Raw genomic sequence first — 15,122 nt, forward strand, 5'->3', positions numbered from 1 at the left:
CTGTCTGAAGTTTTAATTGGAGGGCAGGTATAACCTTGCGCTGTGTTCAAATTGCTGTATCTTTCACACAGTTATTTCTATATTAATCTAAAACTACTCCAGTTAAATCTCAAACTCGGTACAATTCAGTTTCAAATTGAATCTGCTGAAGCACACACCCTGAAGACTAAAAAGGTCCCTGTCCAAATACTTGCTGTATATGGTGAAATGTGGTTAACTGATCAGGTTGACCTTAGATCAGGGGTGAGGTATGTGCTGTTTTTACAGGGGCTTCCTTGAGGGTCTGATCAACCCTCTACAAGAACAGATGGAGGAGTGGAAAAGAGGAGTCAACACTTTGGACAAGGACCATGCAAAAGGTGGGATGAACGAAAAAAACTTCTAATCATTGTGGGAAAAGCAGTATTGGTAATCTGTTAGCTCTATTCATACTGTATTAGATGTTACCAAAGCTTTAAATACAGAATTATTTTATCTTTTTTTTTTCTTCCCATCTCACATAATACGTTTGTGGAAAACTGTACTTTAAAACTGTTAGTTGACCTCATTAATCTTGTCCATGTGAACCAGAGTACAAAAGAGCTCGGCAGGAAATTAAGAAGAAGTCATCGGACACGCTGAAACTTCAAAAGAAAGCAAAAAAAGGTACTTTTTAATTAACTTTTGCAATAAATTTACCTGCTAAAATCTGGTAACAGTAAATGGATTACACATGACACAACATAAACTAATTCCCGCTAAAAAAGGGGGGGTCTCCTTTGTATCTCGCAAGTTTAAAAAAACAATTGAAAATAAAGACACATGAGGGTAGAAGGAAAAACAGACGAGACATATTTGGCTCCCCTACAATATTTACAATATTTAAGAGAACCATCTACTGTAAATTAAAAACCTGATTATTTTAAATGTAAGACAAACTTTTACGTGTCTTAAGCTGACGAATCTTCTTGTAATAGGGAAATGTTCAAACTATATATGTGAGCTTTTCATTAGACACCAGCGATGTGCGTAGACGTTTGTCCCCACTGATTTAGTTGTGCAGCTTCACTGAGGCTAAACATTACCTTACTTGGTAAACACTCCCTCGGAGGGTAGGGCTCGTTTCCCTCCGCCGTTTTCTTGGCTCAGGTTCTACAGACACATTCACCTACCTAGAAAAAAAATTCGATACACAAAAAAGGAGTTAGTCCGACATCCCTTCAGTATCTTTAGGGATATTGCGGGTTCGTTTTTAAATCAGTGGATAACTCGTACAAAACACTTAAGCCAAAAAAAAGTCTCAGCTCAGCACTAGATTTAACTCAGGAATATACATTTGAATCTGTGAAACATATCCAGCAAAATAATATTTTAAAAGGACTTTTAAGTTCGCTTAAACATAAGAAACAAAGACATGGCCAGTCAATAATTCCTCACTCAAATATACATAAACACTTACTGTATATGTAATCTATTTCTGAGTGGAATCAACATATTGAAGCACATTGAAGTACTGTTTTAGTTTTTTCTCAGGTTCCTAAAATGCTACAGGGTCCATCCGCACACACAATGCTCCAAAATCATGTGATGATTAGTGTTTAGCGCTGGCGCTCCTTCACTTGACTTGGATCTTTTTCCTTTCCTTGTCCCCATGTGGTTCTGATACCATCCCTCACCTTACGCTGCACTGCAGCTGATAATTTCGGTAAGTCAGCTTATAGAATAGACACACTGTCCACACTGTTGCTCACGCCATTGTGCTTAACCGAGCATCTTGGTTGTCTTGTGAAATAGGTACCATGGATCTTTGTATGCAAATTTTAATGTGTGTAAATGCTTCCAGTTATTTGCATGCTCATTTTTCTTTTCTACAGGTGAGGCAACTCTTGTTTACACTCGATGGTTGCCACAACATATTAGCATGTTGTTGTTGTTTTTTCCTCAGGGGTGGAGAAACCAGGATTCCCACTTTATGTAGATGCTTCATTTACCTTCTCTTTATTTGTTTATATATTCATGGTCTGTAGTTCCAGATTTGAGGACCCGTGTTGATAATCACCTTAACTTTAACCACATTTATAGGCGGTTTAACTTGTTGTTTGTCATAGCATAACTACAGAAACAGCCGAAGTGATGTTTTTTATAAACAGCTGAATCTAACCACCCTTTAATATTTCATACTAATTCCAAATTGATTGCTATTTGTTTATAGACATCTTCTATTTAGGCATTTTGGAGACTTCCACACTGATGTGAGCAAAGACAATCGTAACTAGCTTTGCTTCTTTAAACCTGACTGATAGCAGCACAAACAGATCTTTAAATAAAATGCAAAGCAGTAGGTTAGTAGATTCTAATATGCTACACTGAAAGAAGACTGCTCCATTTGCTATCAGATGTAAGACACCATCTGTCTGCTTGTGTTGGTCAGTCGATATCTGATGTTTGATATGTGTCTTGTGAGGGTGTTTTTCTGACCTGAGACCCTGGCCGTTCTAAGAAACAGCCTGTGACTGCAACCTAATGTAATCATTGCCCTCGTGAAAGCTGAAGCAGTTAATCTCATTTGGGTGTGCACATGTATCTACATGTGAATCGAATGGGGGCTACTTCAACCACCTGATTCAAACAACTCAAAACAACTGAAAAGAAAAAAGCTGAATTCTTGAATCTTTAGGATGATTTAGGTTTGCTTTTAACCTAAAAAAGCTCTCTGCAGTCATTTGCACAAGCTAGCCTTGCTAATAAAAGGAACACTGGCCAATTCCTCTGATTCCTCATGGCGTTCATACTTGATAACATCACACACATTTGTTGGTTGCACATCCATGATGAGAACATCCCATTTCACCACAATCCTACGATGCTCTATTAGATTTAGATCTGGTGACTGTGCTGTTTGAGTACTGTGAACTCATTGTCATGTTCAAGAAATCTGTTTAAGATGATTTGAGCTTTGTGGCATGGTGTGTTATCCTGCTGGAAGCAGCCATCAGGAGATGAGTACACTGTGGTCATAAAGGGATCGACGTGGTCGGCAAGAACAGTCAGTTTCATGCTCAGTTTGTACAAAAAGGCCCAAAGTGTGCCACACCATTAACCATTATACCACCACCAGTCTAAACCGCTGATATTAGGCAAGATGGATCGCTTATATTGTTTACCCCAAATTCTGTTTCTGAAATACCTAGACCAGCCTTTCAGGCACCAACAATCATGTCATGTCAGAGTCACTTAAATCACCTTTCTTCTCCAATCCGATGCTCCGTTTGAACTTCAGCAAGTCATCTTAACCATGTCCTCATGCTTAAACGCATTGAGTTGCTGCCATGTGATTGGCTGAATAGGTTTTTGCATCAATAAGCACTTAAACATAACCAGTGTACCTAATGCTACAATTGCTATTTGTTCATATATCCTATGAATTCTGTACGGTCACATTATTTGACCGTCTCTCCTTTTCTCTTACAGCACCAATTGTCTGATTGAACATTAAAAATGGCGGTGAAGTAGATTGTAATGTGCGGTCAGTGACCACAGATCTTTATTATACCTTGGTGGTTTTCTGCAGTTGAAGGGAAATAGAAGGTAGCTATCAAAACCTTGTCATCCACATAGCTGCTCAGAGACTAGGAATGCAGACAAACCCAATGTGTAACCAACACTAACACCACCTCTTCTTACCAAAACTGTCATTTCATGGCCGCCTCATACACTTGAGTCCCTGTGTCTGAGTATTTAAGTCATTTATGTCAATTGTAGTATCTTTATTAAGTCTCTGATGTTGTTAAGTAACAGATATGGCCTCTGGTTGAATAGTATAAGCAGGTTATTAACAAGTACCTGTTTGGGGGTTTAGTCAGTACACGCTATTGTAAATAAGCATGTTTGCCTCATACTTGACTTTAAAGAGGCTAAACTCATAAACCAATTAGTACATTGCAACTTTTACACTGTTCATGTAATCGAGCGAGTAAAGGGATCAGCTGCTCGAGCCTCGACCGTTAACAGAAGCAGAATTAGAAGCACTACTCGAGCTACTCACGAGCTCTAAAAAACAGCAACAAAGAAAATATTTGGCTTTCCATCTGTGTCAGACAAAGTACGTCAACTTACAGTAGCGTCTTTCCAAAACCACATCGGTTTTGTTGAGAAAAGCGTCTGCCAATGCTTAAAGTAAAGAAAACCAGAATTCAGCGTCCTGAGGAGACACCACAGGCTTTGGGGGTTGAAATGCTATTCTTCTACGCCGAGGCCAACTGAGACCTAGCGTGGACTTAGTCCCAAAACCGAGTGAAGGAAAACATTGATACAATATGTTAAGAACATTTTTTTAACTTTGTCTGACATACTGCATATAAATGAGTATTAATAAGAGAGCGTACATTCGCTCAGAGCATCTTTTGCGATCATGGCATGTAAAGGAATTTTTCCCATTAGAGTTTACATATTTTAGATTCAAATATTGCCAGTACTTACAACCTTACAGATGCACGATTTTACATAAAACATCACAATAACTTAAACTTTTATTTAAGAGAGCTCGACATTGTTTTCAAATAGCTGTTTGGATTCATACCAGACTGGAAGAGGGTCTTCCTGTGCCTGCGCTCCATCACTCCACTACAATTCATGAAATTTGGTTTTGTAGTTTTTGCATCTTATACCTAAGTGACAGACACACGGCACTGATTACATCCCTCCTTGTCTTTTGCCTTGAAGGAGGGATACGATTTTCCCTATAATGAGTTCAGTCCTGCAATGGAAACCAGACTAATGAGTGAGGTCTGTCTTAGCCCTCTAAAGTTTGCTCACATAGCCAGCTCTCCACAAACCCTCGCATGTTATAATTGTACCCTGGGTTGCCTCAGAAGTTGCATTTGGATCTATATGAGACTGAAAATGTATACTTCAATCTGGACTTCCCAGTCCAGCTTTTACAGTCAATTTACTTTTTAGCTGCCATAAAGACACACACAGCTCACATTCCTCAGAGTCCAGTGTCAAACTCACCCGCTAAACTTGGTAAATGGATTCCCTTCATATTGAAGCTTCTTTTGTCTCGTCTCTTGTTTTTTGTACGCAGTCATTACAGACCCAGACTGCCCCGTGATATTTAGATTTGTAGTGTTCATGTGCTGGTATTTGTGTGTTCTGCAAGTCACTGTTAATTATAAAAATGTATCTTCCTGCTGCTTTATCCTGTTAAAAATGCATAGACCACACACGGACACGTCCACGAGGAACAAGCTTGTTTGTCCTCAGGATGACATGCGCATGCTTACAGTGTGTTTTACATTTGAGATGAGGATGATTTACCTGCGTAACTCCATCTCTGTGTTTTCTCTGGTATCTATTTGCATGATAAAGGGCCTCACATGAAACGTCAACAAAAGATCTTTGCCCAGACACAAGAGTAGACAAAGAGACCACAGACCTTGTTCACGTTGCAAGTGTATGCTTAACCTTGATTATCAAAGTTAAAACTCTGTGCGTGTGTGTATATGTTTGCGTGTAAGTGTAATTTAAGTGCCTTTGAAGCACAGTGTCGGGCAGTCGTCAGCTTTCCTGCTGCCTCATCCTATCCTCTCTTAAAATCATACACTAAATGCAATTTCTAAACACAGAATCAGAACAGAAAGTGCTGAATGACACTATAACCTTTGGGGACTGCAAATGTCCTCAGACATTCCTGGATTTATACATGCATATTAAAACGCAGCACAAGGACCAGATGGTTGTGTCAATACCCCGGACTCTTGTGATTATGAAAGCTGATGCACACAGTGTCTCTCTCTCTCTCTCTCTCTTAACACATTCCAGGAATTCATAGGAATCGACAAACGGTAGTGGAAAGATAGATGGAAGCGAGTGCCATTTTTACTATCTTATCATAACATATGGGAAGCTTTCCAAGACGTGCGAAAGCTTAGCCTAAGGTTGATAACTTGTTTTTCCACTTCTGAGCAAAAGATGGGAAGCTCCAGGGACGAGTGGCTCTTTACAAGGAGCAGTGGAGTAGTTAAGAAATTCAAACAGTAGTTTTTACAACAGCAATGTCCACCTCAATGAACAACATGCAAAGCAGTACAAGTTGCTAGCACCAAGCTAACACCAAAGAGTAGTGATTATTCATGCGTCTCGCACTAGGGTAACTATTCTGTTTAATATCTGTGCTGTGAAGGAATTACAAAGGTAAAAAGTATTGTTTTCATACTTAACCTGTCAATTTGATCACATATCTGATCTCATTTTTATATTCCTCTATTGACGTAGCTTCTTCTTTCTCCCCTGTTTTTCTTTTTTCTTCCCCCTCCAAGGTCGTGGTGATATCCAGCCACAGCTGGACAGCGCCATGCAGGATGTCAGTGACAAATACATTCTGCTGGAAGAGACGGAGAAGCAGGCCCTGAGGAAGGCTCTTATAGAGGAGAGACAGAGATTTTGCTGTTTTGTAGCCATGCTGCGGCCTATAGTGGTGAGTGCAGTGGGGGAGAGGAAAGAGAAATGGGCCTTGGGTAACCACTCAGAGAGAGCAACAGAAAAATGTATTAACTCCACAGGCTCTGTGCTTTTTACATCCCACACACTGGATAGAAAACGTTGAACTTTCTTTTTCTTTAAGACACTGAAGTGTAAGCTTCTTTTTTTTTTTACTTTAAACACTGAAATGTTTAAAGTAAAAAACCAGTTCTTACTGGTGTGTAACCTGATTAGGCGCAATCATCTTGTCTACATGTCCTGTCCTTGTAGGATGAGGAGATTTCCATGTTGGGAGAGGTTACCCATCTCCAGACCATCTCTGAGGACCTCAAAGCCTTGACCTCAGACCCACACAAGCTTCCCCCTGCGAGTGAACAGGTGAGGAAAAACATTAAAAGGATAAAGTACTCATTATGTGTGTCATATTTTTGTGCTTTTTTAAAAATTTCTGTTTACTATCTTTTTTTCTCAACTCTGACAAAAAAAAAAAAAACGCTAATAATTTTGTCCATTTCAGGTGATCTTGGACTTGAAGGGCTCAGACTATGGTTGGTCATATCAAACTCCGCCCTCATCCCCTAGCACCACCATGTCCAGGAAGTCTAGCATGTGCAGGTAGGCTCAAATAAGTGAAAGAGGGGCATAGTTTTATAAGCACACATGAATCTACACCCATAAAAACTTTTGAAATTCACTTTACTTAAAATTAAATTAAAGTAAAATTTAATTACGCCATTTTTGTGACCAGTTTCCATAAAGTGATAAGAGAAATGGAACTGCATTACAGTGTTTCGTCAAGTTAGAATTCCACAGTTTTATAACAGTGTCCCGCATATACTTTGCAAGATCTACTAAAATATGCAAAACTGTCATTTTAACCATATCAGTGCTTGTGAATCTGCTTGGAAGATAGCTGATATCAATTTAAAGAGATTTTAAAGTAGGAGTAAATGATTTACTGGCTTTGCTTAAACTTTGTCTGCCACCTAGTGGCCAAAATTATCTGCAATACTTTGCAGAAGATATGCTAAAGATATGTTTTGGTATAACTGTATTTGGTGAAAAGTGTTAAGAAAGATGAAGGAGAATTGACAAAAGGAAGCAGCTAATGATTTTTAGCTGTTCAGATCTTGTCGTCTTTACTCTGTCCTCACTGCTTTTGTGTATCTTCCAATGATTCGTTTTCCAGTGCTGTTCTGGTTTAAGGAAATAAGTCTAATGCCTGGGTTGTGTATTGCTTTACGTCTTTTTTTTAAATGCGCTAAAAATCTATTTCAGGGTTGTGGGTGTGATGATTGGACCAAAACTTTAAATTACATGTTAGATTATGATTGACTGCTATATGGTAACAATGCAAGACTTTGAGGCCAAAAACAAAAATTGCTGCTTTTCCTCCTGTTTCTTAAGGCTTTTGCAAATATATCATTTTCATCTGAGATTTTGGCGACTTGGTTAATGCATACACATTTTATCAGATGGTGCATCATAGTACAGCACTAGCAGCTTGAGCTGGTTATAGTTTTTATTTGCATATAGTTGTTTTATTGTCATAATTTGCTTCACGCTGCATTTATAGTAGGACAGATCTTTTAATTTAGAAGTCACAGAGTAATTAAGACCCACTGTTTATGCTGTTTTTGTTTTTCATGATTTTTTCCTGTGGATATTTACAAAAAGCTTGCACAAATCCTGCCTGCAATTATTGCCATCTATGATTTCAGTCGCCTTAAGTTGGTTTGTGTTGTTGTTTTTGAGGGGATTGGCCTAATTCACTGCCTGCTGCATCTTGGTGTGGTGTTTTAATTGTTTCCCACCATGTCTTTTCCACTCCCCCACCCCCAAACCTTTGCCTTTATGTCTACTTTTATCTCCTCCTTACCCAATCATCCCCCCTCCTTCACCCCAATCTGCCTTTGGGTGCACTTGATTCTCTTTACCCTCATCGCTTGCTCCTTCCCCTTTCACAGTAGTCTGAACAGCGTTAACAGTAGTGACTCCAGGGGATCCAGTGGCTCTCACTCTCATTCTCCTTCCTCCTCTTCTTCCTCCTCTTCCTCACACCACCTCTTCCACCACCATCACCCTCGCCATCGATACCGCAGCTCCACGCTACCCCAGCAGACCCCAGCTCGGCTTCCTAGCATCTCCTCCCACGACTCGGGCTTCATTTCTTCATCACAAGACCAGTACACATTATCCAAGTCGTCCTCGCCACTGCCAGCTGAAAAAAAGGTAAGAAAAAGTCCTCAGATACCCACACTTGACCATAATTTTGGATCCAACTCTCTCAAGACGATGAGAGACAGTTAGCTGGCAGCAGTTAGTGTGTGTGTGTGTGTGTGTGTGTGTGTGTGTGTGTGTGTGTGATCATGGTGAAGTCATTTCACTGCTATTATTATAGCATAAATGTGAAGGAAATTAGTCTGCCTCCATTCTAGCCCAGGGCAAAACGGGTCAGGCCCATCCTGCTATTAAAAAGTCAACCGCTGTGACAGACTGCGGTGTGTATTGTATTTTCATTAAATGAATTACAGCAAAATTGCATGTTAGAGCATCAACATTATGTTTTACAGTCGCTAAGAGCATGTCTTTATCAGCAGGTCTGAGTCTGTCACTTTTATCTAATCGTCTGCGAGGTAGTCCAAGGGATCGTCTATGTGGGCTCCGCGGTTGGAGATCAGCACTGAGAGCAGCTGCACTAGTTGATGTTGTCTTGGCATGCCAGCAACCAGAGTTCCCCTGTCCAGAACACATTGGTAGAGTTAGGCTCCAAGTTTTTATGATGCACTGAACGTGGTTTGGCAAGTCTAACTCTGACCCATTTACAGTACAGTCCTGGGAATCGGCCTCCTCGTTGCCTCTTTCTTGGTGTAGTTACAGTAGCTGAAAGAGTTTGAAAGAGAACGGCCTCACAGCTCGCACTTTACACATCACAAGGAACTTTGTGTTTCCAGCCTCCAGCACTCACCCTCGCACTGCTGATGTCCATGCATTTAATGCTGGTTTGACTCCCAGTGCACATCTTCTGCAGTCACTCGGCTGTGCACTGCACTAACTGCTGAGAACAGTGAAAAAGTCGCCTCTGCTTTCTTAACAAACTGCTTCTATCTCGCTACCTGCTGACATGTCTATCTTTTGATCCTTTCCTTTTACACGTCCCTCCTCCTTTTACCGCTCCTCTCTCCTTCTGGTCTCGTGTCACTGCCTGTTTGCCGCTGCCCTCGCTGTCCCAGGCTTGTCCCACTTCCAGCCCCTCTGAGATGTCAGAGACAGGGCTGCTGCATAGTGACTGCAGCAGCCCTTCTTCACTAGCAGATACTACTGCACCTCAGCCCTCTACTGACAAGGTGATAAACACTCATCCACAATGAATCTTAGAAGCTTTACACACGCAACATGCTTTCCTCATACTAAACTCTAAACCCGGGTGTGTATGCCATCGATTCAGTGTAGTGCAAAGGTACTCTGTATGCTGTATGTGCATCTTCAGTTTTCATTCATTTCAGCATTCGTGTGCAGTTCCTTTCTTCTGTGTTGATTTGATTAGTATATTTTTTGTGTTTCCTGTACTTGAGTTATCCTCAGTTATGTTTTGTTTTTATTTTCCACTGTTTTATCATTTAAATGATTTATCCCATTACACATTTGTTTGCTTGTCTTCTTTCTGTTCTCATCCCTCCTCCTGATCGGCATGCACACAAACAGTTGTCCAATGGTTTCGACCACTACAGCCCAGCCAGCTCCCCCTACCTGCATAGCAACGGGGGCAGTTTGGGCTCAGTGTCAAACACTGCCTTCCCCTTCTTCCCTCCCTCCTCCTCAACCTCCACCTCCTGCCCCACTCGTTCATGGTCACGTCCTGCATCGGCCTTGCTGCCAGACTACCCTCCCTACTGCACATTGGGTTCCCCCATGATGCCTTCATCACGAGTCCCCAGCTGGAAGGTTTGTCCATCTCCTCTGAGTTGACGATCGACACATTTCCATCCTCCTTGTCTACAGTTTGAACACACATTCAGTGAATTATTTGGGTTTTCTTTATTTTGTTTACCTACTTTAGTTGAGTCCAAAAATGTAGTATGAACAACAAACACTGACATCTGCATCTCGTTTTTTAACAGGACTGGGCGAAGCCTGGGCCTTATGACCAGCCTATGGTCAACACGTTACGGAGAAAGAAAGACAAGGAGAGTCCAGCTGTGGTGGACAGTAATGGGAGTATGAACTGTGATAATAGCCCGCCCTCTGCCCAGACCGCAGCTCCAGCTGCAGTGCAAACACCAAGCCAATCAGCATTAGTGCAAGACAAGAACAGGAACACACCTGTCAGGGTCAGTTTTTTGTCTCTGTCTCCCTCTTTTTGTTAACTGATTAAACAAGCATGTTGTAAGTTAGCCAGTGAGGCTTCAGCCAAATGTTCTTTTGGTTTTTTGGTCTCTCTGTAACACGTTTTTCCTAATTAAGGAATCTCATTTGCACTTCTTACTGTTTAGCCTGTTTTTTATCTCTTCTTGTGTTGGACAAATATACTGTTAATAATAGCAACTGGTGAGAAATTTACTGGTCTACTTTACATGAATGCTCTCCATAAATTGTGGATTAACTTCAATTAACTTCTTCTCAATTTTTTCATGGCTTTTTATGCCGAGAAGCACCACATGATTCCTGCTTAGATCCTTCCCTAATGCTTAAAAGCTGTGGTCATTTTTGCTAGCCAAATAAAAATTCCTCTGATTCATTTCTATCTTACTGCTACTAACTCGTGAAGTCTGTAAACGGAGATCAGTCTGTGTGTATTGCCAACTGTAATACTTGACTTTCAGGTGAAGCCACGTTAAACTACTTGCAGGCCAATGTTTTTGTCCTGGAATTTCAATGATATGAATAGCCTCCCACCACTAATGTCCCCATTTAATGACTTTAATGGGTTGAATCTAATGACTTTAATGGCTTTAATGAATTGTACCTGACTGGTTCCAGGCAAACATTCAGATTGTTACTAAATGTTTTGTTTTTTCTTTCTTTTTGTTGGTTGATTGCATCTGGTTTTCTCCAGGCCGGGGATATCGAGGCCCAGGATGATCTGGCTCTGGCCTTATCCAGAGGTCTGGAACTGGACACCCAGAGGTCCAGTAGAGACTCTATCCAGTGCTCCAGTGGCTACAGCACACAGACCAACACACCCTGCTGCTCTGAGGATACTATACCGTCACAAGGTAGCACATTCACCAGTTCTCTGCTACTTTTTAACTTGCTAGCATCATATCATACGTCACGTGGCTGGGTGCATACACTGCTTATTTCTTTATTTGTTTCGTTCCAGTATCAGACTATGACTACTTCTCAATGGCTGGAGACCCAGAGTCTGAGCAGCAGCAGCCTGACTTTGATAAGTCCTCCACCATCCCCAGAAACAGTGATATCACTCAGTCCTACAGACGTATGTTCCAGGCCAAACGCCCAGCCTCCACAGCGGGGCTACCCAGCAGTCAGGTACCTTATCCTGGCCCGGGGGCCTACCACACGGGGCCTTATCCCTCCACACCAATCCACACAGGCGCTTATCCATCTACTCCTACTGCACAGTATCCCCCTACGCCTACAGGTAACTGTTTTGGCCACTTTCTTAATGTTGGTGATAAAATATCGTGGCCATCAGTTCCCAAAATGCCTCTCTTCCCATTTCTACAGGCCACGGTCCAGTTATTGTGACCCCTGGAGTTGCCACAATCCGCCGCACGCCTTCATCAAAACCTGGACGCCGTTCGGGCTCCGTTACAGGTACAGGTCCCATTCCCATTCGCACTCCTGTCGTTCCTGTAAAGATCCCCACGGTGCCTGATATGCCAGGAGCTGTTAATGGGAACAGAGGCGAGGAGATGGGAGGCAGAGAAGAATCCCCCAGTTCTCCAACATTTGGAGGAGAGGAGGATCCCGGCACGCTACCCATGGCGTCCTGGAGCGGTCAGGCCACAACCAACCCTCCCAATCTACCCAACTATGTGAGCCAGCAGCACCTTCAGAGTGAGATGAGACAGGAGGGAGGAGGAAATGATTCAGGAGAGCAAGAAGAAGGAGACATGCTGATCGCCATCCGCAAAGGGGTCAAGCTCAAGAGAACCTTCACCAACGATCGCTCTGCACCACGCATCGCGTGATTCGGCCAAGGTCGCAGGAGACGTGTGACCTCATTTGTAAATTAGGTCAAAAACTTTAGGAAAAAGGAACGTTGCAGATAAGAAGTGCAATGTGCAAACTTAAAAGGCTTCTTATAACACATTGCAATATCAGTTGTATCTGCTGGCTTTCGTTATCTGTGAGAACCTCCTACTACAGCCCCCATTTACAATCACTCAAAAAGCAGTTGTCTTATTGGGCTTACGTTGCCTAGAAATGATATAAAGCCAGGTTAATAACTCACTCTGGATGAGGCCATTTGTGCTAACCCTTGTATAAGCTGTAATTGCAGGCCCACAGATGTAAAAGAGCAGCATAAAACAGCATGTTTTTGTTAATAAGTAGCACCACACTGATCACTCATTATTTTCACACATTCACACAATACTTACGTCTCCTCTGAGTGGAAAAAAAAAAGTACTGTATATTATGTGTACACAGACTCAGTGTTTTGGGAGTGCACTGTACTGTTGCGGTGGGATCAGCATTCTTACTGTTGATGACTTGGCAATAACCTCTGCAGGTACGACACGCCCTCGAGAGAGCGATATTAAAGTGCTCTATAACAGTAACGGCTTCAGCGGCTGGCCTTTGATGGCTCCATTTTTGGCAACTCCTGACCTGCATCAGTGCTTATTTGGAGGCACGCCCTGATGGCTGTTCATAGGTGCTGAGCTTCCAGTCACAGTTCAAAGACTTAAATGCAGTATGCATCGATACTCAGAGACGCCACGAGCACAGGAAGCTCCTAAAGAAAACAAAACAAAAGCAAAGGAAATGACTGTGTTGCATTCGGAGTCGTAGGAGGCTACGGTGTGACTAAAGTGTCACATGTTTGACGCTGTGACATTAAGAGAGACTAAAGTTGTGTCCTATTCGTCTTTATAAGGGTTCATATTGACACGGCTTGTAAATAATTTTGCACGTCTGTGTTACCGGGGAGTGTCGGCATCGCTCGTTCAAACGTTCAAAATCAATCAGTTCCACATCTTTTAACAGGAAATAAGGATCATCATACCACACTGCCTCCAAGTGGATTGGGTTTACTTCTCCTCAGTTTATGACTCATTTAATCTGAAGTCTCTACACGTTCATGGGTTGCAGATTAAACCTTGTCAGAGGTTCTCGTGTTAATATACGACCTCTTTCCTTTGTTTGTCATTTATTGACCACAGTATGAGCTGCTTGGCGTTGATTGCTCACAGCGGCAGTAATAAATCTCAAAGTATATACTGTCTCTGTTTAAAAAGAGAGAGAGAACTAAACATTTTGTTGAACCTGAAGCATTATTTCAGAGTTAAATGAAATTTTTGTTAACGCCATGATGTTTCTGTCCTTCAGACTTCAGACCACGTTTTTACAACTGCCACTTTAAATTTGTTTTTTTGTTGTTTTTGGTTGTTTTTACAAAGGTGATTATCTTATCAACAAGGAAATCGCATAAAAACCATCATATAAGATGAGATACTAGGCCCGTCCTTAGACCAGAGGCTAAACAGGCTAGTTAGTGTCACTCAGTCTGTATTTGATTTGCATTTCAGTTCAAGCACTGTGAGACCATGGCTACTACAGGATGTTTGAAATTGTAAATATTATTTAGTTAGTCCAGGATCTCACACGATTTTAATTTATTTCATTTCTCATCCTTTAAATGTCTTCCTCCTCAACTCGTCTCTATTTTTATACTTACTATAAAATATCAGAGTGGCAGAGCTGTTCCCTCGATCAGTGCCGTCTAAAGTTTTCAGTCAAATCTTCACGACTGTCCCGCTGTCAGTCCCTCATTTCACACATCTGTATATTCTGCATCATGAATTCAGATAAGATGGTTTGAAAGCACACGGTTTGGTTTGTTTTTTTTGTAAGAAAAATGCAGGTGTGGTTTTGAGTCTCATCAGTATTACGAGCCCAGGTCTTGTGCAGAGCTGCACCCACTTCAGTTCAGTCCAAACGGCGCATTTTCATCTGAGTGGGAACGACAAAACCTTTTGTTTTGTTTTTTGTAAATTATTGTTTAAAGTGATGATTTTTTCCCCCTGGAGACTGAACTGAAAGTGGAATGACAACAACCATGCTAAGAGTTTGCTAAACAGATTGCGCCATGCAAACCCCCGTCCACTCATTTAAAACTTGTATCATTAACCTGTAAGTCCCATATTTAAATTACTAGCATAAATATATATAAATATTATATTTGCCAAATGTCAGTATATCCTATAAGAAGTTTATAGTTTGTGAAAGTTTTAAAGTATAGTTAAGTCTGTTTTCCAGTTTAGTTTTTAGCTGTTTTCCTTCCCCACAGAGAGTTGACCTCTCAGTCTGTCCCTGTAGAGTTCAGGCTTTAATGCATTTTGTTTAAGGAGGTAAAAATGTTGTTATTTTTGTGTTATGACAGCTTTAGCAATATAATAAAGAATATTAATTTTGTTTTGGCTTTGTGTCTTCTCAAATATGTAAGCGTGTGTGTGTGTGTGTGTGTGTGT

The 15,122-nt window shown here is 41.3% G+C and overlaps 1 protein-coding gene across 6 annotated transcripts in view; it reads left to right on the plus strand.

The window, feature by feature from the left end:
• LOC146507798 (protein MTSS 1-like) overlaps positions 1-15,066 on the plus strand; it is a 46,547-nt gene extending 31,481 nt beyond the window's left edge. The window contains exons 5-17 of one of the 6 annotated variants that reach the window (XM_085178753.1): positions 268-359; positions 571-645; positions 1,673-1,684; positions 6,300-6,457; positions 6,733-6,840; positions 6,980-7,077; positions 8,430-8,694; positions 9,696-9,809; positions 10,168-10,407; positions 10,584-10,793; positions 11,519-11,678; positions 11,786-12,067; positions 12,154-15,066. In XM_085178753.1, coding sequence (XP_085034879.1) covers positions 268-359; positions 571-645; positions 1,673-1,684; positions 6,300-6,457; positions 6,733-6,840; positions 6,980-7,077; positions 8,430-8,694; positions 9,696-9,809; positions 10,168-10,407; positions 10,584-10,793; positions 11,519-11,678; positions 11,786-12,067; positions 12,154-12,620 — 2,281 coding nt within the window. In that variant the 3' untranslated portion in view covers positions 12,621-15,066. The remainder of the gene's footprint in view (positions 1-267; positions 360-570; positions 646-1,672; positions 1,685-6,299; positions 6,458-6,732; positions 6,841-6,979; positions 7,078-8,429; positions 8,695-9,695; positions 9,810-10,167; positions 10,408-10,583; positions 10,794-11,518; positions 11,679-11,785; positions 12,068-12,153) is intronic. The other 5 variants (XM_085178756.1, XM_085178758.1, XM_085178755.1 and 2 more) reach the window with 5 other exon arrangements.
• The last annotated feature ends 56 nt before the right edge of the window (positions 15,067-15,122 follow it).

The sequence above is a fragment of the Neolamprologus multifasciatus genome, chromosome 11, assembly GCF_963576455.1.
Source record: "Neolamprologus multifasciatus chromosome 11, fNeoMul1.2, whole genome shotgun sequence".
NCBI classification, from domain to species: domain Eukaryota; kingdom Metazoa; phylum Chordata; class Actinopteri; order Cichliformes; family Cichlidae; genus Neolamprologus; species Neolamprologus multifasciatus.